The sequence below is a fragment of the Bufo bufo genome, chromosome 3 (genome assembly GCF_905171765.1).
Source record: "Bufo bufo chromosome 3, aBufBuf1.1, whole genome shotgun sequence".
In the NCBI taxonomy this organism is placed as follows: domain Eukaryota; kingdom Metazoa; phylum Chordata; class Amphibia; order Anura; family Bufonidae; genus Bufo; species Bufo bufo.
This window is the reverse complement of record NC_053391.1, coordinates 79,383,325-79,394,294: the sequence shown is the minus strand read 5'-3', so window position 1 is coordinate 79,394,294 and position 10,970 is coordinate 79,383,325. Positions and strand designations below refer to the sequence as shown.

The 10,970-nt window shown below is 42.2% G+C and overlaps 1 protein-coding gene across 1 annotated transcript in view; it reads right to left on the bottom strand.

The window, feature by feature from the left end:
- Positions 1-242: 242 nt before the first annotated feature.
- The window catches only part of ZNF654 (zinc finger protein 654), a 66,120-nt gene continuing 55,392 nt past the window's right edge, over positions 243-10,970 (bottom strand). The window contains exon 9 of the mRNA XM_040423252.1: positions 243-488. Within this exon, the coding sequence (XP_040279186.1) occupies positions 478-488 (11 nt within the window). The 3' untranslated portion in view covers positions 243-477. The remainder of the gene's footprint in view (positions 489-10,970) is intronic.

Here is a 10,970-nt window from a genome sequence, read left to right as displayed (position 1 = left end):
GGCATCAAAATCTAACAAATTCAATAGAAATCCCAATGATAAACGTATTTGGTTTTTAAAAAGGTTGACATGAACTAATCTGCATAATTTTTCACATGGAGCCTGAATATTAGTCTCCACTCACCCGCTGGGTCACCCCCTGAGCTGCCTCCAAAATGAGCATTCGCTGGATACATGATCCATTGTCACTCATGTCTGGATGAATGAGTCTTACAAAGGCCGTTGAGATAAATATAAAATATTTTATTCGATTCAATCTTCAAGGCGGTACACACCAAAATTACATGGCACATTATTCATTTTTTTGTTGCTAAAATGTAAAAGTGAACATTTTTTTCTGGACTTGAATTATACACATTTAACACTCCACAAGAATTCTTAGTAAAAACGTGAAAGCTGGTAAAGTCCTATTGTTTAAGGCCAAATTTAGTCCCGGGGTGGTAGGGTGGAGATGGTTGTGTCTTCTTGTGCAAGTTTTCACCAGGCACCTATGGAACAAAGAGGGAACATATTAATTATTAATGAGCATCACAGTTGATAGGTCTTGTGTATATTTCAGATTTTAAGTTGGATTTCAAACTATTTTCGGGAACTCTAATAAACCAGTAATATGGATTATGATAAAAATAACCATCTCATACCCACATTTAAACCAGTATATTTGTTAACCAGGCTGGAGAGGATTTCAGTTCTGGCGCACGGACAGAAGATGCTACAAAATGTATTAAAGAGGTTGTCCAACGAAAAATATTCTACAGTTTTTAAACCAGCTCCTGGATCTGAATACTTTTGTAATTTCATGTACCGTATTTTTCGCCCCATAAGACGCAGTTCCCCCCCCCCCCCCCCCCTGTGTCTTATGGGGCGAATACTAACGAAGCGCTTCCATTTTGGAAGCGCTTCATTAGTACAGGAGGACCGGGAAGCGGTGAAGAATCTGTACTCACTGCTTCCTGGTCCTCCGCTCGGCTGTCTGCTGTGCACCATGTGACCTCACTGTGCGCAGTCTTCACAGCTGACATCCGAGAACCAGGAAGAAGAGAGAGAGCGCTGGTGGTGAGGAGCGGAGTCGTCCAGGAGCAGGAGAGGCAAGTTATTTTTTTTGCGCTGATGGCTGACATGGGGGCATAATGGCTGACAATGGGGGGCTGATCTGAGGTCTGATTAACATTGGGGGTCTGTTTGGGGCTGTGAGCTGAGGTCTCATTGCTGGTCTGACCTGAGGTGTAATGGAAAATATTTTTTTCTTATTCTCCTCCTCTGAAACCTAGGTGCGTCTTATGGGGCGATTTATTTTTATTTTTTTTGCATAGCCACCAAGTTATTCAATAAAATGTATCTGTATAGCGCCACCTGCTGTTTGTTCTTTTTCTTATTTCTTTGGCCGCACATGCTCAGTTTCATTCTTCAACTGCCTCCTGAGCTGTGATAGGGAGAGCTGAGACACGCCCCCTGAGCTGTGATAGGGAGAGCTGAGACACGCCTCCTGAGCTGCGATAGGGAGAGCTGGGACACGCCCCCTTAGCTGCAGCAGAAAAGACACTCCCCTTGATCTTCCAGCTTGATATAAATCTAGCAGAGCAATAAATGTGGAGATCTCTGGATCGATGTGAGGTACAGGACTGGTCCTAGCTTTGTTAGAAAGAGGTTCTCATAGACTATATGATGTCCGATTTTCATTTTTTACATTAGTCATGGGATAACCCCTTTAAAAAGGACGCATATACCTCCGCCAAGGTTTTTACTGGCATCTGGTACTGCAGCCCAGCCCATGGACAAGAGTATTCCAGCTAAGTGGATAGAGGATAATGACTGGTGGGACACCAATTCTGAGGACAGGGTTCCCTTTCCCCATGAGAAATGGAGCATGCACCCTGGCGCTCCATTCCTTTTCCATGTTGGAGATAGCCTAAGCTATCTACGGCAGTCGCACAGAGAACCTGCCATCAAATTTAATGCTGAACTCACAGGGGACAACATAAAGCAGTGACAGATGTTATGGTTTCAACAGTGTATCATGAGTAGGGGTGAGCAAATCGAGCTATGGATCCAAGATCCGAAGTCGATTCATTACCTAACTTCTTTTAATGCTGTACAGAGACAACTTCGGATTTTAGTTTTAAAATATTTGTTAAAGTCGTAGAATCGAAGGCTGAAGTTATTCACCAAAGTCTCACGCGACTTTGAACCTAACAAATTTTGTCTCCATGATGTACATACATGCACAGACAGGTCTCCGTATAGCATTAAAACGAAGTTCGGGAACGAATGGACCGGATCTTGGATCCAAAGCTCGATTCGCTCACCCCTACTCATAAGCTAAAAGTAAATGGTTGCCGAGAACCAGCATCAATCATTGCAGCCCAGATCTGGAAAAGGAGTCAGATCTACTTGAGAAGAGTCAATTATTCATAAGCTCCTGCTCTCCGTCAATCTGCTGATGATTAACAGTCTTCCAAGGGTTCATTCACACATCCGTGTGTGTTTTGCGGATCTGCAAAACACGGAAACCGGCAATGTTCATTCCGCATTTTGCGGACCGCACATTGCCGGCACTAGTAGAATATGCCTAGAATATGCAGACAAGAATAGGACGTTCTATTTTTTTCGGGAACGGAATTGCTGACCTGGAAGTGAAATGAATGGGTCCGCAATTCGGAACGAAATTGCGGACGTGTGAATGGAGCCTTACTTTTCTCCCCGCCGATCACCTGTTTGAAGAGAAGGCAGCATTCATACGACCGCTGCCCTCTCTTCTCTGTTTACCTGCTCGTCGCAGTAATTGCAGTGGTGACCAGTGTAATTACAAGTATGGCGTCCCTATGCTCTATAAAGGGACAGCTCCGTCTGTTCAAGTAAATACCACAAAGCTGTCCTATAGAAGTGAATGGGGCCGCCATACTAATTACACCTGCGGCGAGCAGGTAATCAAAGCAGAGAAGGCAGCACCCGTATGAGTGCTACCTTCTCTTCCAACAGCTGATCGGCTGGGGTGCCGGGAGTTGGACTCCTTATGATCTGATATTAATGACCTATCAAGAGGACAACCCCTTTTAAAGGGAACCTGTCACCCCCTTTTAAAATCCTAACTGTTTTTGCCCCAGTCCAGCTCTAGAAGTGGGAAAATACCTAACTGGAGGGCTGCTATCTTCTGAATGGTAGCAGCTAGAAAACATGCAACTGGTCTCGTTTGAAAGCTGACATTCCAGGCATACCAGAATGACAGTAATACGTTCAGTACAGGGGAAGATATCACTGATAGAAATCGGGTTGCTGAGAATGCAGCTGAAATTGAAAGTAAAAGCAGATTTTACCCGAGATTATTCCTGACTATTTCTAACAGTGATTTCTCACTCTGTTGCTTGGACTTTCGCTGTCATTCTTGTATGGAAGCCTGGATTGTCAGCTTTCAAACAAGACCAGTTGCATGTTTCTAGCTGCTACCATTCAGGAGATAGCAGCATCTAAAGCAGTCCTCCCCCCTCCAGTTAGCTACTTTTCCCACTGCTGGAGCTGGACTCCAGCAAAACAGTTAGGAGGTTAAAGGAGCGGCAGCATGTATGCTCGCCTGATACTCCATTTGGGAAGGGGAATTGGTCCCCCACTTTCAGGATTGGCAGGGATTCCAGTGGTACTACTCCAACCGATTTGTTATCCCCTATCCAGTATACAGGAAATAACTTGTAACCGGAACATGTTTTTAAGGCTATAATGACTTACTGTGTTTGGGTTACCTCAGAGGTATATTTCATAAGCATTCACAGACAGCTCCAACTGTATAAAAATATTAAGCTACACAGTATACGATTTTCTATATTCTTTTACTTTGCCTCTTCACTTGGACATATAGAATGCATTACCCTCCTCAACACCAAGGTTTCTGAGGTAAGCCTTTAGTTAGATATCCCCGGCAGAACGTCTAGATCCAGCATTCCCGGATGCTACCTGATACCTGCCGGCCCCGTTAACTATGATGGGGACTGGAGGAGATCCTGCCACGACCCGGCAAACAAGCCAAGAATCGGACGATTCTCAGCATTTTGGCCAGTTTGCGACCAGATATTTACTGGTATCTATTATAGTTAATGGGGATGTACGGCATTCTGTCCGTGCTCCGTAGCGACCGTCAAACGAAGATGTGAAACAGGCCTAAGAATGTGAAGTGGGGGCTCCTTGGGAATGAATACATATTTCATGTTTATTTACACAGCTAGATGGAGCAGGCGATTATCGGGAAGAAGCCGTTCTTTGTCAATTTCCTGCTCGTCAGTGGAGGTGAATAGCTGCATTTACACACAGCGATCACCTCCACTTTATGGGGATGAGTTATGGCCGTTGCTTGATCTCAGATTCATTGTTTCTGGGCAGAAGCTCACCGTTTACACAGCACGATCTGCTGCCCAGAATCAGTGATTGAGGTATCCGCAAGAAAGATTGTTAAACTGAAGGTTTTCCATGCACATTCAATCAGTTTTATCTGCAAGTGTGTTCAGTGTATATGTTTTTTTTCCGTCCGCATTGTATTCAGATTGCATGAGTTCTTCACGCGAGTGAAGAAAAGCTGAAGAACAATCTACATCTCCCAGCAAATATCAGTGAAAACTGCATTGCATCCAGATGCTTTGTTTTTAATGCAAGCCCCATTCAGTTCTATGGAGTCAGGGCTGTGAGAAAAACGCACAATATAGAACTTGCTGAGATTATTCCTGAACTCAGATGTGTGAAAAATGTGCCAAGCTGCTCTGGCAGGCTGTTCTGGTAGAGAAACAGGCTGCAGGAGTTCATTGCATTCAGCATAGCTGGAAACTGCCAGAGCACCTACAGGCACCATTTACTATTTTGCGTAACCCACACGGCCAGCCCTATGATAGAAATGCCTATAATCGTGGACAAGAATAGGACATGCTTTATATTTTTTAGGGCTGTGGAATGGAACTAAGTGTGTGGACAGCACACGGTGGCCCCATTGAAATTAATGGTTCCGCAACCATTCCACAAAATTACGGAACGGATGCAAACCCAGAAATACGCTCGTGTGAATGGACCCTAATGGTTACTTGGATTTTCAGAGTATAAGGACAACCTCTCCCATGGTTCTTCGTGACAATCTTAAGGCGAGAGAGAGAGAGAGAGAGAGAGAGAGAGACAGAGACAGAGACAGAGACAGAGACATTAGAATATCTGTACGCAACAGTAATGATCTTTTCAGACTATGCAGCAAAAGAAACGATGCAGGAAAGGAGCTTTTTTTATTGAGGTGAAAAAAAAAACTTGCGTTCTAACAATGTTAGATACTCGATGTTCCCGGCGAAACTCAGGATTGAGTGGAGAAATAAAAACTGTGTTTTTGATAAAGCAGACGCGGTCCAAAGCTGGATTAAAGAAAATATAAGGAGTTGAGGGGCAATTGGGCTGGAGGTCGGCAGGAAATGCCAAGAGAGAACCAGGAGAGAAATCAACCTGGCTCATTCAGGAGGGAATGGGGGAGGGTATTTGCTGTGTTGGGTAAAGTTTATTATATATATATTTTCCTTTCTTCTTCCTTGCCTTCTCTCCTCCCCCCGGGGTATCTAGCCATGTTAGAAGACCAGAGGGACAACTATATAGGCCTTTATGAGAATAATTTCTTGGAATATTAGGGGATTGAGTAGGGGAGTAAAGAGGGTGGCGGTTTTTGATGCCATACATAGATTTTTACCTGCTATAATATGCTTACAAGAGATGCATCTTACAAGTGAAACGAAAGGGGGGCTGTGTAGACCATGGATACAGCATTCTTTTCATTCAGTGTACTCATCATACGCAAGAGGCGTGAGTGTTTTGATACATCGGGATATTGATATTAAAATAAGGGAAGTAGTAGATCAGGAGGGCCGATAAGTTCTGATAGATTGTCTGTTGGAAGGAAGACCGTGGATTATAGCTAATGTATATATACCACCACCTTTTAAAATAGAAATCCTTTAAAAAAAAATCTATGACTTTGTGCTTAAGGTAGGAGAAAAACTACTACTAGTTATGGGAGATTTTAATAATATTATGGATAGTAAAATAGATAGATGTAGGGTCGGCAAGATTCAAAATGTTTGCATGGGTTCTAAATGAAAAAAATATCACGGAAGAAATGGGTTGGATAGATATCTGGAGGGTATTACATCCTAAATTAAAAAAATACTCATGTTTCTCAAAGACACAAGAGTTTATCACGGATTGACTTCGTTTTCAAAAACAATATAGGTGTATTGGAAATTGAAGGGGTTAAATACGGTCAACGTGGGATTTTGGATCATAATCCAATAATTACAAATATAAAAACACAAAAAAATAAATTAACAAGGAGACACAAATATAGGGTGGATAAATATTATGGGGATACACAAAAAGATTTCAAAAGAGATAGGGGAATTTTTCGAGTTGAATGACGAGTCAGCACCAGTTAATATAGTTTGGGAGGCCGCGAAGGCCTATATGAGAGGGATTTTTTTATAAAGAATACGGCAATATATAAGAAAGGGATAGGGGAAAAAAAATAATTAAATTGCAACAAGAGGTGGAAAAATACGAGGAAAATTATATTAAAAATCCTACAGAAAGTAGCTATGAAGTATGGAGAGAGAAAGCATCAAAATTAGAAGATGAGCGACTTTTAATAGCAGAACAACAGAAAGAAAACTATGTGAGGGACAACTATATTTATGCGCATATACCGGGCAAGAAGTTAGGGGCCCTAGTAGTGACGCAGATACAAAAAAAATAATTACATACATTGCTTAGTAGACAATCTAAGAAATAAAATTACTGAACATGAGGCGAAAAGAGATCTGCTTCAAGAATATTTTAAAGATTTATTTAATACAAAGACAAATAAGAACCCGGCGCAAACTCAACAGTTTCTGGAAGTGGATAAAATACTATCTAGTATTACGAAAAATAAATCCCCAGGAACAGACGGCCTTCAATTTGAGGTCTTTGCTCAATATAAAGAAGTGCTGGCTCCGAAACTGTTGACTATGTGGAACGATTCGAGAAAGATAGGGAAATTGCCAGACTCAATGAGAGAGGCATTAATTACAGAGATTCTAAAACCGGGGAAAGATCCATCTCTTCCGGACTCATATCGTCCCATTTCGTTAATAAATACTGACAATAAGATATTGGTAAAAATTTTGGCAACTAGACTTAGATTGTGGTGTTGGATTTGGTACATGAGGACCAGATGGGCTTCATGTCGGGCAAGACCAGAACGGATAATGTCATGCGTTATTTTGTGAACACCCAGCTTGCATCCGAAAACTGTGGAGAACGACTGATTGTTACACTGGATGCCTCAAAGGCGTTTGATACTGTAGAATGGCCCTTCTTGATGGCTACACTGAAAAAGAAGGGACTTGGAGATGAATTTATATCCTGGGTAAATCTGTTATATACGGAAATTTCAGCAAAAGTAATATTGAATGGTGAATACTCTGATAATATACGCATCCATAGGGGGGTTAGACAGGGATGTCCTCTCTCCCCCCTGCTTTTTGCTATAGCCATGGAGTAGTTAACGGATATGATTAGGCAAGATGCAGCAATTGAGGGCTTCAGGTTTGGGGAACACGAGGAAAACATTTCTTTATATGCGGATGACATTATGCTGTTTGTCGGTACACATAGATCTTTGACAAGGATCTTTCAGTTCTTTGACCAATATGGAGAATATTCCAGGCTTAAAAGCTTTCTACCACTTCGTTTTCACATAATTAGCGATCCGCTAGTGTCTGCTCTACCAAACCATCCTAATATAACAGCTTATTGTCCTGCCGTTTCGCTAAAAAACGAACTTATATTGATATGCTAATGACCCTCTAGGTGCTATGGGGGCGTCATTAGCACCTAGACGCTCGGTCTACCTTCACAAAATGCCGCCGCCCAGCGCGTCCCTCCAGCCCGCCCATCTCCTCCGCAATGCGATCCTCCATGTGAGCCAGCGGACGAATTCTCGTGCATGCGCCGTGTGCGTCTGTATTCGGCGCATGCGCAGTGAATGTCTGACCGCTCCCTGCTCAGACATCTCCACTGCGCCGATGACGTCATAGTGCTCCGAGGAACAGGCGCAGTGGAGATGTCTGTGCAGAAAGCGGTCAGACATTCACTGCGCATGCGCCGAATACAGACGCGCACGGCACATGCGCGAGAATTCGTCCGCTGGTTCACAGGGAGGATCGCATTCCGGAGGAGATGGGCGGGCTGGAGGGACGAGCTGGGCGGCGGCATTTTGTGAAGGTAGACCGAGCCTCTAGGTGCTAATGACGCCCCCATAGCACCTAGAGGGTCATTAGCATATAGATATAAGTTCGTTTTTTTTGTGAAACGGCTGCTCTTATATTAGGATTGTTTGGTAGAGCAGACACTAGCGGATCGCTAGTGTCTGAAAGCTAATTATGTGAAAACGAAGTGGTAGAAACCCTTTAAGATAAATTGGTCTAAGTCAGCATGCGTCCCGATTGATCCTTTGAACGATTTTATCCCAGGTCCACTACAAATAATGAAGAACGAACTAGTTAAATATCTAGAAATAAGCAATAGGGCGGTGGCTCACTCTAAACGGAAATGTGGAGCAGGTGCTGCTAGCCCAAATATGAGGGACACCCCCCCTCAAAAAGTGAATGGATAAAACTAAAATGATGGGCGAGCACACTACATTTGGATCATAGAATACATAAAATATTTAATTAAATCCAATATATTGACACGTGTATAAACATAAAATCAAGTCATACAATAATGAAATAAAATACAATAAAATATAATAAAACTAGTGTACTTGGAATAATACACTGAGAGATTACGCAGATGAATGGGATGGTATGCTCACTATACTAAGGTCCAGAAGCTAATATTGGACCAGAGGATCATATGCCTGTAAGTGTTAGGGAAGTCCACTTGATAAATGAAGTATCTTATATTCTCCTAGCCAGGAGATCTCCAATCACAGATCTAATGTACCGCTGTATGCTGGTAGTAACTCCAATAAGGTAAAAGGTAAGGTCACCTATTGCAGTCTTTTGTATAATCCCCAAGTCTTGGGTGCTGGTTAGGTATACCAGTTTGTTGAATAATGTTGCAAAGTCCCGTGATTGCTATAAATGTAGCAGCTTAAATCCGAGGACTTCTTACCTCCCTCGTGGTGGACGGTCCGTATCCGATGTGAGTCGGGCAGCGCGGGACACTGCCGGCGTCTGACTGTGTTCAGCTGCAGCTGACTAACCCGAAATCTCACAGGGTTTCCAAACGGGATTTCGTCCGACACAAAGGGGGAGAGTGCAGTAAATCGCCAATAGTTATTGGAAAAGTCCTTCGATTCAATATTACAGCATGGCCATGCTTGTAAAAGTGGAGGTGCTGTTTGTTACAGGTGTGTGATCACACACCTGTAACAAACAGCACCTCCACTTTTACAAGCATGGCCATGCTGTAATATTGAATCGAAGGACTTTTCCAATAACTATTGGCGATTTACTGCACTCTCCCCCTTTGTGTCGGACGAAATCCCGTTTGGAAACCCTGTGAGATTTCGGGTTAGTCAGCTGCAGCTGAACACAGTCAGACGCCGGCAGTGTCCCGCGCTGCCCGACTCACATCGGATACGGACCGTCCACCACGAGGGAGGTAAGAAGTCCTCGGATTTAAGCTGCTACATTTATAGCAATCACGGGACTTTGCAACATTATTCAACAAACTGGTATACCTAACCAGCACCCAAGACTTGGGGATTATACAAAAGACTGCAATAGGTGACCTTACCTTTTACCTTATTGGAGTTACTACCAGCATACAGCGGTACATTAGATCTGTGATTGGAGATCTCCTGGCTAGGAGAATATAAGATACTTCATTTATCAAGTGGACTTCCCTAACACTTACAGGCATATGATCCTCTGGTCCAATATTAGCTTCTGGACCTTAGTATAGTGAGCATACCATCCCATTCATCTGCGTAATCTCTCAGTGTATTATTCCAAGTACACTAGTTTTATTATATTTTATTGTATTTTATTTCATTATTGTATGACTTGATTTTATGTTTATACACGTGTCAATATATTGGATTTAATTAAATATTTTATGTATTCTATGATCCAAATGTAGTGTGCTCGCCCATCATTTTAGTTTTAGTTAAATATCTAGGCATTCAAATAACCCCGAACCCCAAGGATTATATTTAATTGAATGTGACCCCAAAGATAAAAGAAATAAAGAAAAAGATTGAGATATGGAAAAGATTGTATGTCTCGATGGCAGGTCGTATTTCTCTGGTGAACATGTGCTTGTTACCATCCCTTAGTTATGTCCTATGGAATTCACCGATAATTCCAAAAACGATATTTAAAATAATAACTAGAATATTAATGGACTTGATCTGGCGAGGGAAAAAACAGAGGATAAAAGCACAAATATTGTGCAGTCATGAGTGGGAGGGCGGATTATCAGTTCCAGATGTAGAACTTTATTTTATCTCTGGCCAAATAAACATGATAATGTGGAGTAATACGCAAAGATATAAAGTTTATGGTTGCAGGTATAAATAAAAGACTAGAGAAATGTAATATATTTCAATTAATTGAAGCTGGAATCTTGAGTAGTAACAAGCTACCGCTCTTTGAGCTGATGGACACGGTATGGAGTCAGGTAAGGAAACTGTGGAACCAGGTGGGACTCCATGTGGACACCATACTTTGGGGTAATATCCATCTTGCCGATCTAATGTTAATTGAGCAGTCAGTGTGGTGGAAACATGGAGTCTATAAACTGGGCCAGATATGGAAGCAAGGTGACATAATAACATATGAAGATATTAAAAAGGAGTATAAATTGGGGAATCTAGAAGTGAGATTTTTTTTACTTACAGTTAAAAGGTGCATTACGAAGGTTGGTAGGGAAAACTACGCAAATAGAGACCCTTTCACAGCCATTGCTTAAAAATC